The 18,616-nt window shown below is 39.1% G+C and overlaps 1 protein-coding gene across 1 annotated transcript; it reads left to right on the forward strand.

Moving 5' to 3' along the window:
* The first annotated feature begins 237 nt into the window (after positions 1 to 237).
* Positions 238 to 17,065, forward strand: LOC118403390 (sperm-associated antigen 16 protein-like). The gene is made up of 18 exons (XM_035802101.1): positions 238 to 303; positions 1,165 to 1,239; positions 2,015 to 2,082; positions 2,754 to 2,878; positions 3,619 to 3,687; positions 5,643 to 5,711; positions 6,306 to 6,413; positions 7,092 to 7,209; positions 7,782 to 7,851; positions 8,234 to 8,373; positions 8,896 to 9,029; positions 11,163 to 11,306; positions 11,778 to 11,878; positions 13,141 to 13,352; positions 13,711 to 13,776; positions 14,038 to 14,164; positions 14,819 to 14,883; positions 16,612 to 17,065. The coding sequence occupies exons 1-18, from the start codon at positions 258 to 260 to the stop codon at positions 16,720 to 16,722; spliced, it is 1,848 nt and encodes a 615-aa protein (XP_035657994.1). The 5' UTR covers positions 238 to 257; the 3' UTR covers positions 16,723 to 17,065.
* The last annotated feature ends 1,551 nt before the right edge of the window (positions 17,066 to 18,616 follow it).

Raw genomic sequence — 18,616 nt, forward strand, 5'->3', positions numbered from 1 at the left:
AAAAACATTATTCCTTGAAAGTTGGAAACATCCAAACGCAAAACCACCAAACAAATTCGATTGACCGAAAATATGGTTATCATAACAAATATTGTAGTGTTACAGCTTGTAAATAAATTTTCTTTATAAGTTGTGCACTTGATATCATTTCAAAACCGTTTCAACGGCCCAAAATGATTCTCAAAGGCGCAACACACGGAAAGCGTCTTTGTTTACATGCGATGTTGCTTGGCAACCCGTTGTTCTTCAGAAACAAAATGGCGGACGTAGAGGCTCCCGACGACAGTGCCTACTATTTGGACCGTATCCTTTGTCTTATATTAATATTTAGCACTCTGTATTTCTGTGCAAATATTAGATAAAGCATAGAATTAGCCATAGAGTCTCTAAATTACTTTTGAAAGTCTATCATTATTAAATGTCAGTCCAGAAAACTAGTGTGTTATGGGGAGGGGGGCACACACGGCAGTTTTCAGTGCCAAACTTTTTTTTTTCATTTTTCTGGGTACAATTTAGTGTTTAATAAGACGATCTGTGCCGTGTAGTTGAATAAAAAATCAGTTTACATCCTTAATATTAGTTTGACATTCCATGGTATCTATTATGGTACAAATTCAGGTACATTGGTTTCTGTTTTGTTAGTGTTGTGTAACGTAACTAATGTTTCTACTTACCTGTCTGAAAAGATAGGGATATCGGAACAATATTACCTTTTTTTAATACCTTGGCCAAGATAACATTTGATATTAGTGTTCTGGATTGGTCCATGTTTTACGGATTTGTATCACGCGGTTTCAATCAGATAATTTGAATGCACTCTGCGACTGCGTGCACCATTGTTGAAAAATGCACACACAGGATTTGGGCATTGGAATTGACGATTATATCCTTGAGGACACCAAACTTTCTCACCTCTTGGTGCATTTTGCATCTAAACCTATGTTTTCCATTCGGGTATGACAAAACTCATATACAGCATAGTGGTTTTTTTTTTCCTGCATGACATAAAAAGAAACTGTGTTCTGCATCGATCACCCTCGGTTTAAGGATCCTACTACATGGTGGTCAGTCTAGTACAGAATACACCGTGTTGTATTCCCTATCTATAGTTCTATCCAACACTTTGTTAGCTAGAATGCTATTTGACCTTGACCCATGACCCAGAGGTCACCATCACAGAGGACCTGGATGATGATTACCAGTATGAGGAGGTGTCTGTGGATGAGGAGACCATCGCTGGTAACCTTCACTTCCATATATGGAACTTCATTTACATATTGTTTATTTCCAGGGATCGAAATACTTTTTTTTTTTGGCTACATGCAAAATTGCAAGTTTGCAGAAATTTTACGTGCAATTTGAAAAATTTACATGCAAAATACAACAAGGCGGCAATCACGACAAGGATCGCTAGCTTGAATTGGCGAATTTTGATTACATCTAGTGAAGTTACCGGAGAAAGTTACCGGCAAAAACAAAGATGAAAAAGAAAGACGTCCATATGTTGTTCTGTCTAAGAGTAGGGTGTCTAATTCCTGAGAGTATTTTTTTACGGCCAGGTGTTTTCAACATGCAAGATTGCAAGTTCAGAATATTTTTACGTGCAAATCTCGAAAATAATGTGCAAATTGCAAGTTAAGTATGTGTATTTATTCGAACCCTGATTTCTAACTTGAAAGTTCTGACTGTGTTGGTAGGAGTCATTCTGGATAAAGTTTGATTTGTAATTTTTTAACACAAGAAACTGGACTTATCCAATTTTTTGACTGATTGAATCTTGGACCTGTCTTAAATGTGAAGGAATGTGAAGAAAAATCCACAGCTTCTGCGATGTCATGTTATGTAGATAACACACGTGACTCAGGCAGCAGTTGATCTTAAGTTTAAGAGAGTTTATTTTGCTCTTTGGCTCTTACTTAGTGATCATACTTAGGTTGCACTTGCTGTACAATTCATTGGCTATACAAATAAAGAAACTGAAAATGAGCAATAACCATTTTCTTGCTGTTTTCAGAAGGCGATGAGGACTTGGATGCTGCAGTGAGAGTGATAGAAGAGGCAGCACAGGATATAAGGGCTTCAGTAAGTCAATCATCCTCTCCTTCTATTCTATAATAAGACTGAGTCACAATTTCTTAAGTGGTGTTGAGTGACTTGAGATTAAGCGGTCACAGGTTTGATGGCATTTCTGGCTAGATATCATGTCCTTCGAAAAAACACTTTACACGAAAAAAAACCCACCCCATCCAGGTGTAAAAATGGGTATATCTGACTAATCAGTTAGGGAAGTAAAAGGCAGTAGAAGGAGAGTAAAGGGATAGGATTTGCCTTCAATACCATGCCCTAGATACAGAAAATATTGGGTCATGACAGCCTACATATACTTTTGATTTTGATTTATCTGTGTCTTTCATGTTTCAGTTGTATTTATATGTTCCGACATATATGTCTACTTTTCTCTCTGTAAGTTTTTTATTTTTTTATTTCCTCGTATGTATATGTGAAATCTGGGCCCTATTGAAAACCAGGGTACTAGCACTGAATAGGCTATCCAGGTGTATGAAAATAAACAAAACAAAACAAACAACATGTACTTTCAAACCTACAAAAGCAATTAGATAGTCATTACATCTTCTTTAAGTCAGGAATGTTTTTACCATTGTATTAAACATTTTTGTGTTTAAGAATCTAGTAGTATAAAACAAGACTAGTGAAGGATATTGATGTCGATGCATCATGTTATGATACTACAGCTGCGTAGAGAGGGTGTTCCTGGTCCTGCTGTTATCGAGCGTCCGGAGGTGGTGGATGATTTCGTAAGGAACTATCTCCTAAAGATGGGGATGAGGAAGACTCTGGAATGCTTCCAGACAGAGTGGTAAGTAGGAAATTTTGATGTAAAAATTAAAGTGGACTCGACAAGCAACTAACATCTTTTACAATGCAGTTGTATCTTAGTAAGCCATCTCTCTCTCTCTCTCTCTGACCGGTTTAGCGTCCGTTCTTCCCTGTAGCAGGGGTTGGACGTGTCGCCATGACGTTTTGGTTTAACTGCTGCTCTCCCTCCATCATCTTCGCCTGGGGCAGCAAATCAAACACACAACACGACTTGGCAAGGATTTGAAGCGGGGGTTTTTACGGTTGAATGGCCTTTCTAACACCAACTCTGCTCACAGCCACCAGAGTCCGGCTGGGTTTCTTAGAGTTTTCCTTCTCTTGAGTTGGTTGGTGTTTCAGGTCACTTGGATGTTGAGTAAATCTGGAGCCGTATAGATTTAAATTTTTATCTACTTGTCGGCCCAACCAATTTCGTCGCTTACAGCTTCTTCAGTGGTTAGAGATAAATGACAAAAACATACATGGAGTTTGCCCTCATATACTGTCCTAGTGCATTTTCATACCTTTGAATGACATAAATGTAGGATCATAAGAATTCAGTGTAATGAGTGATAAAATTTCTAATAAATGACAAACTTTTGATAATTTGAGGGAATAACGGAGACATAGCTTCTGAGCTTTTTGTGTTGATTGCTTCAAGTTTCATATATTAGTAGCACATATAATTTTTAGACTACTTAGACTCATTGTCAGAAGGTATAATGACTTTAATTTTTTCAGGTATGAACTTCAACAGAAGGGTCTGCTTAAGGAAGAGGATGTACAAACAGTTCCAGATGTTTATTCCAGGTAAGATTTGCTGTCGTTGTGTCACTATGGCAGGGCTCTAGCCAGCGTCCGTTTTTCCGTCAATTGACGGAAATTTGCTGCGTGTGACGGAAAAATTTTATAACCAATCCGTCAACCTTGACGGTCAAAAATCTGATGAAATCTCTTTGGTGGAAGCTATAGGTGGCTTGGGGACGCCGTCCACGGCCGTAAAAGCCACACACTGTTTATTTTGCTATTGTTATGATTGTTGACAATGTGTGTCGGTGCCCTTTCGCATACGATAATCTCATTAAAACCCGTTTTTCAAGGTCTCAGTACAGTCTCTCTAACTCCTGGAATAGTGTTTTCGCGACAATGGGAATTGGCTGACGGAAAAAAATTTCGAGCTGGCTAGAGCCCTGCACTTTTGCAACAATTTTTTTGTTAAAAGTACCTTCAGCCGCAACTTGCTGCATAAGACCAGACTGTACGGTTTGATCCACTCACACCATGCAGAAAGGACCCCTACTTTTTTTGATAAGTGTGGTGGGTTCTTTAATGTGCTTAAAGTGTATATGGTTCAAGAATCAAGATATCCCCAAACATGGGACCTCCAAGAAACATTCTATCAAAAGGGACGACACTAACCAAAGTGGTACTCATTTTGACCTGAGTTAGCCTGGTATCCAGCCGTATTATACCTCCCGAGTCTCTTCTGTCCTCTACACAAATACAGAAGAGACTCAGGAGCTATGATATGGCTGGATACCAGGCTAGACCTGAGTAGCATAAGAGTAAGGAAATAGGACGTGAAGTGATGTTTACATAAAAGGCACAAAAATTTAGCCTTCTTTCACACATATATGGCTCGTTCTCATTTAAATGTCGAAATGCTGTCGCCTGACTTTACGCCTTGATATAGAGCAAATTATAGACAACATCACTGGTTTCTTCATTTTTCCACAACCCCTGTAATGTTTTACAAAAGATGCACCACAACATTCGTATTGGTTGATGGCTTAAAAGATTATAATAGCCACGGGTGGGATTTCACACCCTAAAAAATGGCTGTCGCCTGAGAAGAAACAAAGAATTCAAATAGTAGCCAAAAATTTAACAATTCAGTTCCCACAATGATTTGTTCGGCAGGTGAAACCAGCTACCCAGGCCCTCTGCCCGATCACGTCAGATCGCTACTGTCACTGATCTTGGAGGCTGTGTGAGGTGGTTTATGCCTGTCGCCAGATTCTGTAACAAACGTTACCACCACTAGTGCGATGGTTGCCACAGTTATATTATACACTTATAAGACTTGAAGTGGCCGTTTTTGTGACGCTGTACAGTTTTTCTGGCTTTCTAAAGAAACAAGAAAGGGTTGTTGACTGTCATTGTCGCCCACCTTGCTTACAAAATGTTGTACAGAAATGACTCTAACAAACGTTACCATTGCCACTTTTCAAATATCCCTATGGACGTCCACTTATACCTAAATGATGTAGTCAATAAGGTAAGTCCTTTCGAAGAAAACAGGGTAAAGTCTACTGTTGTAACAAATGTTACTGGTAACGTTTGTTACCTGCGCTGTAATGCATTACCAATGGGACCGAAAATAATAAGTTGGTTAAAAGAGGAATTTTCCCAAAGAACCAAGTAGTTTTCAGTGAAAATAAAGCCGCTTTATTTTTCGACCAAAAAAATGCCATTTTCGACATTTCAATGAGAACGAGTGATATATGTCCTGTGTGCCGCACCCGAATATTTCCGGAATAGAGTATTCCCCCGAAGTAGCAACTTTGAGCGCACGTAGCGCACGAACCCCGGAAGTTTGGGACTTGGGCCTTGTTCGGGGGGTTCTTTTTGGAGGTCAGCAGCCAACCCTGGCACTGATAGCATTTTGTAGTGCTGAAACTCTGGCAGTTTAACGGTTAAACATGTAAGCTTTAGATTGTGAGTACACAACCCTAACCGCTAGACAACCTTGCCCCTCCGTACAGGAACCAACAGCTTGATGACCATGTTAAACTTCTCAGGAAGGAGGTGGACAAGTTCAAGGATGCTGCCAAGTAAGACTGAAGTTTCTAACATGATCTTTAACCTTAGTCCTAAGTTGGTTACAATTTATTATTTCAATCTAATTTTAGAGGTATGAGATAGCTACTGTTACATTAATGGCATTAAGGATTTTGAAAGCTCAAAAATTTTATTATATAACAGAATTATGAGATCTTTGATGTCTTGTTCTGTTTTTCCCAGTCCGAAAATACATTATTGTTTTTTTGCCAGTATGTTCTTTTTTCCTTTGATTCCTTTTTTCTGCCATTAGCCAATCAGAGCTAAGGTTACATTTGAGCTGCAAATATGAGCAATCAGTAGCCAATCAGATATTACCTGTTATTGCAAATATGAGTATTTCTGTTTCTTGCACACAATGCTATAGGGCAGGCCCAATGGTTTAGTACGATTATGATAATGACCTGGTCCAAGCAGATGTTTGTTGTTGTTGTTTTTTTCTCATACAATACTATAAGGCGAGCCTAACGGTATACATCATGTAGTATTGCAAGTGGCTTGACTAAAAGGGTACAGGAAAAGTGTTGTACCTTTTCCCAAGAATGTTGCCTTTCTAGTTACAACCATTATTTCATTTCTACCAACAGCAAAGCCAAGGACATGTACGTGAAACTGCGTAAAGAGAGAGATTTCCACCGAATGCACCACAAGAGGGTTGTACAGGAGAAGAACAAGCTGGTAACCGACATCAAAAGGTACTTAATAAATATTATGTTTGCAAACTCTTTTATCTTCTAGAGGACTTGACTTTGCAGTAATGCTAGTTCACCTTTATCCATGTCTGTTATATTTGAAAAAGTGTAATTAGTGACATGCAGTTGACAGATAGTGGTTTCAAATTGCACTTTTTTTCAAAATATCTATTGCAGGTTGAAACCACCGTACTTAACATTGTCTGACTTGAAATCCCTAAATATAGACATGCACAACACAGCAGTATGTTGCATAATAGTATGTATTGCAGTGTACTTATAATAGTTTGTGGTAACGCTGAAGAAGAGCGATGGACATCTTTCTAATTTTCATGTGGAATCAGCATCGAGGACGGGTTTAGAATTGTAGTAGTCACTGTGAGTTCACATCTGTTTATCCTCTGTAGCTTTGTATGTAGCCTCTTAGTACTACTGTCTGTATAGCTATTAGCTGTTACTAATTGCCATACATTGTACCCTGTGTGATTGTTGAGCAATAAAATTCATTCATTCATTCATTCTGTGGATAAGTGATACCAAGATTTCCACTAAGTCCTGTCCAACATAACAGAGCAGAGTTTGTCAACCTAAAGGCATGTATCCTCCATGAGTAACAGTGAGACACTATCTGTGCTGAGCTCTTCTGTATGTTGTAATATGTTTTGTTCCTGTGTACACTAGGCTGAAGAAACACTACGCCTCCTACGAGCCCACCCTACGCCAGCTGAAGCACAAGTATGAGACAGCCATGAAGGAGAAGATGTTGTCTAAACTGGAGAGGGACAGGGCTGTGGGACAGGTAAGTTTTTGTCTTGGAGTTTTAAGAAAAAAACCTGGAAGTCAAAGGACACATTTAGTGTTCGTGTCAGGCATTTTTAACATAGGGGGCCTCTGTGCTGTAAAGTTGATCCCCTTTAAGATACATGCTGTGATTTGGGTCCATATGCTGTGAGTGTGATCCCTACACTGTGATTTGGGTCCCTATGGTGTGTTTTGGGACCCTTCACTGTGATTTAGATCCCTATGCTGTGATTTGGGCCCTTACACTGTGAATTAGATATGCTATGTACACTGCTATTTGGGCCCGTATGCTTTCTTCCAACCAGCGCTGGGGACTTTTCTGTTGTTTGGTAAAAAATTGGATTTACCTTTAGTTCTAAATTTGGCCCTCAAAATGCAGTAAAAATTAATATTGTTTCTGAGTAGTAGTATCCATTATTTGATTATGTTGCTGTTGGGATCCCTGACACAGGGTTATAAATTCAATTTTAGGAGGAGGATTCTCTACAATGCTCTTGCCTGCATCGCTTATCAAGTAATCATGATAATATCCATGATTTATATTGTGTTTTGTTTACTCATATAATGCAGGTCAGTGGTCTCCAGGCCACCTTGAAGAATATAGAGACAGGCAGAGGAGAGACAGTCTTTCTTCAAGGAGGTAAGCAAGATTTTTATCTTAATTTTCAGAGCAAATTCAAGGCATCTAAAAAGTGCTACAACCCTTAAGTCTCAGTTATGACCCCATGAAAATAATTGTTGTATTAGGTATGGTCCAACCTGTCTTAAATGATTTATAAGTAGGGACTTGATACTTGTGTCTGACAAAATATGGCAAAAAGACTACCAAAAAGTTGCCACAGTAGCCAAGTAACCCTTAGACTAAGAGTTGGTCAATTGTACAGATTTGACACTGTACTTGCATCTTGAAAATTTTGGTACAACTGCAAAGTACATGACCATGCAGTAGTGCCCTCTAGTGACTTTTGTAATTATTGCAGCATTACTATTGGTTGACATAACAATTTACTGTGTCTGTTCAGTCCATAGTTCCCGTGAGTTGGCGAAGGCCGGGATAGGGCCCACACAGCAGAGCCTGCGTGAGGCTAGGAACATCGAGGGTCTGCCAGGGTACGATCCCAGTAAGGATCCTACCAGGGGCGAATTCAAGAGACATCCCAAAGTAAGTTTAATTTCTTGAGATTGCAGAAAAACCCAGGCAGTTTAGCTGATACTAGATGCAGTTTGAAGACACTTAAAAGTGCCTGTGACATTGATATTGAAATACAAAAGTTATGGAATACAAACCATCATAATAAGTATTTTGTCACATAATTGTATACTTACTAATACTATAGTAATTGGTACAAAATATAGATTTTTTTTAACATAGTGGACATAAAACTGTTCAAATTTTGATTCCATTTCTTAATTCATAACCACCAGATAATCATGTTGCTTTATCTGTGTGGTAACCTAAATTTATATCTGCTGCTTTTGAAAATGGGGTATTTAGGGATATCACGTTGATAAATTAAGCAATATTTTCAAAATGAACACATTTCACATATTTGGACTATATTACAAATTTTGAAACCACTGTCTGCTGACTTCATATCCTGAAATACCTCGTTTTTGAACTCATTCGATTCCCTTAATTTCCCTTAAAATCACAAAATTGTTTCATGTGTTTTTTCCACATTAGGATACAGAGTTTCCACTGGACAACAGAGTCAACCCCTACTTGACCAGTCAGAAGACACCCACTGGTCATCTGACCAGGACCGGAGGCTTCCGACTGACCAACACCCTGCATGCTCACCAACTGGCCATCAGCAAGTATGTTCTCTGTGCAATTATGAAAGATGTGAGGATTTTAAAAAAAGTTATTATTTTGAGGAAAAGTGGCACCAAGGACAGGACCAGTATGTCTGGTGTAAGGTACTATTAGATTGTTACTGAAGGAACAGTAGCACCAAGGACAGGACCAGTATGTATGGTGTAAGGGAGCATTAGATGGTTACTGAAGGTACAGTAGCACCAAGGACAGGACCAGTATGTATGGTGTAAGGGAGCATTAGATGGTTACTGAAGGTACAGTAGCACCAAGGACAGGACCAGTATGTATGGTGTAAGGGAGCATTAGATGGTTACTGAAGGTACAGTAGCACCAAGGACAGGACCAGTATGTATGGTGTAAGGGAGCATTAGATGGTTACTGAAGGTACAATAGCACCAAGGACAGGACCCGTATGTATGGTGTAAGGGAGCATTAGATGGTTACTGAAGGTACAGTAGCACCAAGGACAGGACCAGTATGTATGGTGTAAGGGAGCATTAGATGGTTACTGAAGGAACAGTAGCACCAAGGACAGGACCAGTATGTCTGGTGTAAGGTACTATTAGATTGTTACTGAAGGAACAGTAGCACCAAGGACAGGACCAGTATGTATGGTGTAAGGGAGCATTAGATGGTTACTGAAGGTACAGTAGCACCAAGGACAGGACCCGTATGTATGGTGTAAGGGAGCATTAGATGGTTACTGAAGGTACAATAGCACCAAGGACAGGACCCGTATGTATGGTGTAAGGGAGCATTAGATGGTTACTGAAGGTACAATAGCACCAAGGACAGGACCAGTATGTTTGGTGTAAGGGTGCATTAGATGGTTACTGAAGGTACAGTAGCACCAAGGACAGGACCAGTATGTATGGTGTAAGGGAGCATTAGATGGTTACTGAAGGTACAGTAGCACCAAGGACAGGACCAGTATGTATGGTGTAAGGGAGCATTAGATGGTTACTGAAGGTACAGTAGCACCAAGGACAGGACCCGTATGTATGGTGTAAGGGAGCATTAGATGGTTACTGAAGGTACAATAGCACCAAGGACAGGACCAGTATGTTTGGTGTAAGGGTGCATTAGATGGTTACTGAAGGTACAGTAGCACCAAGGACAGGACCAGTATGTATGGTGTAAGGGAGCATTAGATGGTTACTGAAGGTACAGTAGCACCAAGGACAGGACCAGTATGTATGGTGTAAGGGAGCATTAGATGGTTACTGAAGGTACAGTAGCACCAAGGACAGGACCAGTATGTATGGTGTAAGGGAGCATTAGATGGTTACTGAAGGTACAGTAGCACCAAGGACAGGACCAGTATGTTTGGTGTAAGGGTGCATTAGATGGTTACTGAAAGACCATTAGCACCAAGTACAGGACCAGTATGTTTGGTGTAAGGGGGCATTGGTTGGTTACTGAATAGTCTAAAGTGACCATTCAAGAATTGTTTTGATTTGACCTAGAATGAAATCTCCTTGGTTTGACTGTATTTTCATCCTTCAAAATATAGATGCCTTACAAATGTGCAACAGATGGTTACTGAAGGTACAGTAGCAGCATGAACAGGACCAGTGGACTAGCCCCTTTTTGTAGCAATTTCAAAAAGTTGTGTGGCCGAGGGCTACTGAAATGGAGATGGGCACTGTCCTATATGCCTTCGCGCTCTGGAAAGACTTTGACTTGAACAGAACATGAAATTGGCTGATACTACTGGAAAACTAACACCAATGACATGGCATGATGAAAATGCAATGAAGAACTGTAACAGTGTGACCAGTATGTATGGTATAAGTTAGCATTAGATGGTGCAATGGGCGAGTGGGCAGAGTGTTCGCCTTGCATTCGGTAGGTCGTGAGTTCAATTCCTGGCCGAGTCATACCAAAGACTCTAAAAATGGTACATGGTGCTTTCTCTGCTTAGCACTCAGCACTAATGAGGAAGAGTACGGAAGTTAAACACACATCACTACCAGCGGACCAGCCCCCTGCTGTAGTGGCTTGCACATGTGTGGCCCAAGGGCTTAGAAGCGGAGATGGGTGCCACCGTACGCATCTGTAGATGCAAGGGCAAACTTTAACTTTTTTTAAAACTGTAACAGTAACTGTGCTGGGTGTTTTTTGTGTTACAGTTTGGCCCTACACCCTCGTAAGGAGATTTTGGTCACCACAAGTGATGACCACACCTGGAAGATGTGGGCCATTCCTAACGGTGACATCATCATGACTGGGGAGGGTCACGAGGACTGGGTGTCTGCAGCTGACTTCCATCCAAGGTAAATGTCAATCAACACATGACATCATCACATGGGGGTGGAGTCTAGGATGATTGAAGCATAGCTGCGGTGTTGAGCTTTAGATACAGATAATTCAGCAGTACTGAATCAGCTGAATCACATGGGGGTGAAGGTTTTAGGTTTTAGTGCTTCAGCCATATTCAAGAAATTCAGATTTTTGGGACAAACTGTAAATTTCTGTTCGAAAATTAAGTGATGAATCCTATTGATGGCTCTAATTAGAATTAGAGAAAAACTTTCAGTCTTCAAACAACTTTTTTCAAACTAATCCTCCAAAGTGTAGTTGTATGAATTCCCATTAAATGTCAAATAATGGTTACTCAACAATACATGGTGTAGTTACTTGATTTCAGGACTGCAGTATAATTCCAAAAGTATTCTTCACTTGAAAATTGCATTGTTATGTTGAACTATGCAATAATTAATCATTTTTCATGTTGTGACTTCCAGTGGTACCAAGCTAGCCACTACTGCAGGTGACAGTACAGTAAAGGTGTGGGACTTTGCCAAGACTGAATGTACCGTCACATTCGCAGAACACACACATGCAGGTAAGTCTTGAAAAAAAAAATTACTTTCCACTTTGGACTGTGCTTGACACTGGGCACTTTATTTCTGACCAATTCGTTGGTTTGACTGTTTGACTGTACAGTCAAACCTCTATTAGTGGCCACCTTTGCATACCGGCCACCTGCCCATAGTGGCCACTTTTTGTCGGTCCCTTGGATTCGTAATGATTAAGAAATAGGCTTATCGGCCACCTGTCCAACGCGGCCACGGCCACACGATTTCCGGTCCCGCAGGTACAAAGACACTGCCGATTACGGCCACGCGGACTGCTGATCTTTGTTTCGGCACGCGTTCAGCCATATACAGCGGCCGTATCGTCACCCTACGCAGGATTTAAAACCTCTTTGATTGATTTTCAAAACAAAACTTCGCAAACTGGCGCTACATATACCCGCTGACAAACGAGGTCATATAAGGTCAATAGACGGCATCAATATTACGGAGGTAAATTGTGTTAAAGTTACGTTCTAATGCACTATCGCTTAGGTTAATTTACATCACAAAAACTTTCTGAATAAATTGTTACAAAGACAAAATGATATGAACTTCAGACTATGGTGGATTTTATTCTTACATTTATTAAGAGATAAGTCTAAAATGACGAGACTTTTCTTATGAGTACCATATTAGCATAATGGGCGAATCTGACGTGTGAACGCGAGCGGTAAACACACGGACGGCGAAGTATCAAAGGATACAACACGAAAGATCAAAGAAATATGACGATACCGGTCTCTTCATACAATATCAACTGTAGAACATTTAAAACTTTTTATAGCTTTTGTTTTCTTAATACATATAGTGTAAAAATCATTGCAGTACATGTACAGTACTGTATTATGTGAATAAAGATCAGTGGGCACTAAAACAATGTGAAACTTATTGCCTCTGGTCAATTAATTAGCATATTCTCTATAGTGGCAACCTCTCTATAGTGGCCAATTTTGACCAGTCCCTTGAGTGGCCGCTATAGACAGGTTTGACTGTATTTTCATCTTGAAAATTTGGATACCTTATACAGTACAGCAGTGCCCTCTTTTGACTTTTGTTAGAATTGCAGCACTTCTAAAAAAATCCAAAGCCTTTCATCTTTGGACTGTGCTTGCTTGGCACTTGTCACTTGCTTTGACCAAGATCAGACCTCATCAATTTGACTGACTGTATTCTCATATCAATGCAGCAGTGCCCACTTGTGACTTTTGTAAGAATTGCAGCACTAATAAAAGAACTGAAACCCTTTCAGCCTGGGATTGTGCTTGGCACTGGACTGGTGACTTCCTAGCGTCCTGCTCCATGGATAACACATCGAAGGTCTGGGACCTGAACAGCGAGCGATGTCGCTACACTCTACGCGGGCACGCCGACTCCGTGAACAGTATCACATTCCTGTACTACTCCAACACTCTCTGTACTGGCTCCGCGGACAAGACCATCTCTCTATGGGATGCCAGAACTGTGAGTCTAGCATAAAAGTTTGCATACCTTAAATTCACATATTTTTGTGGAAACTTTGATTCTGTGATAGGGGGGGGGGGCTGTTGTTTTTTCCTGCAGCTCTCTGTTGAAATTCATAATCAGATGAAGTGCAAATGAATGTAATTATTATTGAATTTGGAAACCACAACAACAAAAATACTGCTAGCAATTCAATATTGTTTATCAATAAACTTGAACTTTGTCATAACTATACTGAATAAGTCGTTCTTTGGATTTATTAAGGTTAGTGCCATTGCTTACATTTTTCACTAAAGAAAAAAAAAAAGGATTATGAGTGAATGGAACTAAATGAATTTTTTGGCCATATTTTCAACAGGGACTGTGCGCTCAGACCTTCTATGGCCACATGCACTCTGTCAACAATGTGACATTCAACCTGAGGGTGAGTACTACTATTTATGATCAGATTGTGTGACTGATGATGATGTGTATACAGTTTGAAACTTTTTGATCAAATTAGAATGTTTACATAAAGATAGGATATTCTACCAAACAAATTCATTTGTAGCAAAATGGACCTGATGTTTTGAGTATTGCACCTGGACCTGTTCCTCTGTACGTGGACTGTACCTGAAGCTAAATTTTCTGTACCGGTACTTACCAGTAGTCCTGACAGATGTCTAAACCGTGTTCCCCTCCCCAGGGTGACACCATAGCGTCCTGTGACTCGTACGGTGTACTGAAGCTATGGGACGTGCGGGCCATCGCTACCATCACCAGCGTGGACCTGGGGCCGCACCCAACCAACAGGGTGGCCTTTGACCCCTCTGGTAAGTTAACGCGTCAACTGTCTTATTATGTTAAAATTTTAAACTCTATATCCGTACACAAAATAAAGCACCAACAAGCTTTCGATCAGTCCTCTGATCCTGATCAAGTCTGGATGTGTGACTTAGGCTTTGGGTAATTTCAACTTGATAAGGATCAGAGGTCTGATCGAAAGCTTGTTGGTTACCGCTTTTTTTGTGTATTGGTATACAGTTTAAAATTTTAACATAATGTTGCCTACCGTCAGAGACAAACTTATGTCAGCTATGTTATTTCATTGGTTCATTCATTCATGCATTCTTTCAGACAATAATTCAGTCATCCATTCATTCAGTCAGTCATGCATTCATTCCTTCATCATCCATCAAATCATTCATTCATTCAATTCATCCATTTACCCAACTTTATGCACGCATTTGTGTTTACTTGAGAGTTACACTACTACACTACATTAACAAGAATCTCCTTTAAATTTGTTTTTACTTGTAGTCGAATCATCTAGTTTTGTGAAGTCATTTACAAACTTTGACAGTCACTAGTCTAATCAGATCAATCATGTTTTTTTTTTTTTTTTATGAAATGTTTGAAGGAAAAGTCCAGTGTTGTATTTGTGTATTGTTTTGTTCTAACTGCTGAATATTTTTGCACATTTTCAGGCCAAGTTCTTGCTGTTGCTAGTAACGATGGAACAGTGAAGATGTTTGAGGTTGGGTCTGGACAGGTGAGATAGAAAATATTATTATGATAGTATGGTGAACAAGTTATGATCTTTAATATGGGTTGCCTAACTTGATTTTGTTACATACCTTTCAGTGTACATACCTTAGGGCAATGCCTGTGTCCCTTTTGTATAGTCCATGGGCCACAACAGGGTTGTAGCCAGCACCTGTCCTTCAGTCCTTTAAAGGTATTTTCAGCTGGGGACTGAAAAAAGTTTTCCCCATTCTGTCCCCTGGGACAGACAAAAATTGATATGTAAAGATATAAAAAAAACTGATGTGTTCTTCTTCACCAAAACAGAATGCCATGGAACAGCTTAGTCTACAAGCAAAATTTGCATCTCAAAATGCAGGAAAAAGTGTTTCAGGGGGTCTTTATTTAAAAATTTTCTGGGACCCAGACCCCCTAGAAATGACGTGCAACGTCATGCCATGCCTTCTGTGCTCGAAAGGATTCCCATTCAAAATCAAGGGGACTGAAAATGATTTCAGGCTGGCTACAACCCTGGGCCACAATGACACTTAAGTATATCATTGTCCACCATTGGTGGTGGTTGTTCAGCTCTTTCACTCTTACTCAAACATTTTGTATATGTTAAGCAGAGAAAGCTGCATATAGTACGTTTTTCAAAGCTTTGGATTTCCAACGACAATGCATATCTACCCTAAAAATTGTGCAACAACAAAATCTGCAGCACTTACTCTAAAATGGAGCTGTTATTTCTGTACAACAACCCTGTACAGTTTTACTTACAATCCTTTGTTGTTGTTACGTGGTCCTTGAGTTTTGACATGACATAGTTTCTAAATAAAAGTAAAGGCTCTACAATATGTTGCAAAAAAAAAAGAAACAATCTGAGGAATTTACCACTGCTTTCAACCCATTTCATACAAACATGGAAATGTACATAATTTGGAAGAAAATTCTATGTGTGGCTTAACTAATTCCAAACCCTTTTTCTCAGTGTAAAGCATGATTAATTGCATTTCCTCTTTTTCATAAACTTTAAAACACCCTAAAGCACCAGACCTGTTGACCTAAAACACAGTGTTTCAAGTCGCCATTCTGGAGGATAGGAACACAACACTCAAGTGTCACAGAGCACCTCTTAAGAGCCTGTTGTTTGTACAGCCACTGAACACCAGAGCCAACTCCCATTCCCATTGAGTCTTAATTGCCATTGTGTGAAGAGCTTCACTTCCCAGACATTACGTCACCCGTTTTGGCTTCCACCCTTTTGATAGTTTAATTTGTCAAAAAATCTTGAGCTGAAGGAAAAGTTACTTTTAAGCAAATGAAAGGACAGGCAGTGCATTTTGTAGTGTTAAATACATCCTGTTTTAATCTGTAGTAATGGATTACTCTTGGACCTATATTTTAGGTTTAATAGCCTAAGGTTAGAATGGATACCAGGCTAGCATTTTGACCATGAGAGAGAGAGAGAGAGAGAGAGAACTGGTTAATTCAAACACACACAATGTAATTAGTACAAGATGGTAGTCCATTTTATAAACTCGCACACAGATCATAATATTATGGTCTAGTAGTCTTAAGAACAATTGCCACTTATAATATGATCATAAAAGCATATTTTAACATTTCATTTATAATGTAGTCATATCTCAAATATCCCCAAATTGACTAAGAATCTTGTTAACTTTATTCTTCTACACCATTGATGATAGCCACAATGCACGCTGACAAAATGTCAAACTTTTTTCTACTCCAGGTCAGCTCTCTAACCGGACATGAAGACGCAGTGCAGGCGGTTGTGTTCGACAGGAAAGGAGAGTACCTGGTGTCAGGCGGCTCAGACGGGACTGTTCGCATCTGGTCGTAATCTGAACACCAGGAGTTGCGCTGAAAACCTTGTATACATTTGAAAGATTTAAAACTACTGTTGTCATGCAGTCATATTACAGTGTGTGATAATTTTGAAAACCTTTATTTGCATACTATAGCATTATGTTAATTTGCGCTCTCAATTATGGCACTTAGATGGTGACTTCTGTTGAACACCTTGATGTGGTATAGTGTGAAAACATAGAAATGCAAACTAAAAACAAAGATGTAGATATTTCACAGACATGCAGCCATTCTCTTATTGGTTGAACAACTGATTGACATGCTATCAAACCAGGTTTTGCTTTTGTTGGCTATAAATATTGCACACTTGGCTCAGATAGATGTTTAATGATGGCTTACAGATTGCGGATTTGTGTGTACTTTTCTATTGCTTCTGTATATTTACAGATACCAGCATGAAAGTTATAATTCAGACTTTTCCAATATTATAATGTATCACTGAACATTCATAGTACATAAATTTTCAGAACATTCATAGTACATAAATATTCAATAACACTCTTGAAGAACCTAATAATTTTACACATGTACATACATTTGTACTGGTCCTCCCAATTCTGTGTTTTGAACATTCAATAGGCAATTTACATGTACATGTTATTTCTATTTACTAATTGAATTCTGATGTTTGCTGAAATATTTAGGTGTCATGAGCTGTATGGCTGGGGTTATCTTTAAAATCTGTATGTTTTGAATAAAAATATATATGTATTGCACATTTCAAAATGCCTCTGTCGATGATTGCGAGTACTAATGAGATGAAGAATTATGCTTCCCCAAGTTTTCATTTCCAAATTTTTAAAGATAACATTTTCAACTCTTGTCTGTAAAAAATTCCATGGAAGTACGGTATCCAAGAAACTAATTGTGATTTGCTGGATGTAACATTACAAGGGTGATGGAAAGCAATGCGATTGGTTTTATCACAAACTTATTCTTTTTATCGAATGAGTTAAGAATTTGGCACAGATATAAGGCATATATTCCTCTAAAAATTAAAATATTTTTAACACACCCAAAAAATAACCTTTAGGCCACACCAATTTAATTTCTTGGTTCACGGATTTGCTCGCTCCTATTTTTTGGGAAAAAAAATAAAAATAAAAATTACCACTCAGCAAATTTTCACCATTAATGGAACCATTCACCAGCTTTCTGGTGTAGCAAATTGGCCTTTATATTATAAGCTCCTTAAAGTGTGGGTACAGGTGCTGTTACTGTGTAATAATAGTGTTTTTGTACTTTTTTCAAGCTGAAAACTTTTTTTTTCTTTATGTTTTGGATTAGCCGTTACCTTTACCCCAACCATTTTACAATTTTTATTTTTATTTCGCCCTCTCGCTCCATATTTTTCATGAAAAAATCCGTGAACCAAGAATTATTAAATTGGTGTGGCCTTAGTTTACTCCAGAACTTAAATCCATCACACAACAGCTTCCCAACCCTTTAAAAAAACCTTTTTACACATTTATTTAGGATTGGGCAAAAAACACCATTCTTGTACTAGGAGAAGCCTTCTCTTTAAAATCATGAATCAAACAAAACATTTATCATTGACTAGGAACACAGTTTATTATAGAAATACAAGGTGGATCATAAGTCATTAAATTAAAAATAAAAAAGAGAAAAAAAGACTGTTGCTCTGGTTTTTCTTACTGAGACCCAATTCACATATCTATTGCGACCAGCCCCTCCAGATCTGTCCTGCCACTTGCTACATGCTGTAATTGAATACCACTGGGTGTTTGCTACTTAGGCCACAGCAAGTAATTTTTTTTCTTCTGCAGGGATGGTCAACCTGACGATAAAGTACCAAAATGAGCAAGTACATTGTGTTGCAGCCTAATAATTGCACTTGTAGAAGTGAC

Source organism: Branchiostoma floridae, chromosome 16 (genome assembly GCF_000003815.2).
Source record: "Branchiostoma floridae strain S238N-H82 chromosome 16, Bfl_VNyyK, whole genome shotgun sequence".
NCBI lineage: Eukaryota > Metazoa > Chordata > Leptocardii > Amphioxiformes > Branchiostomatidae > Branchiostoma > Branchiostoma floridae.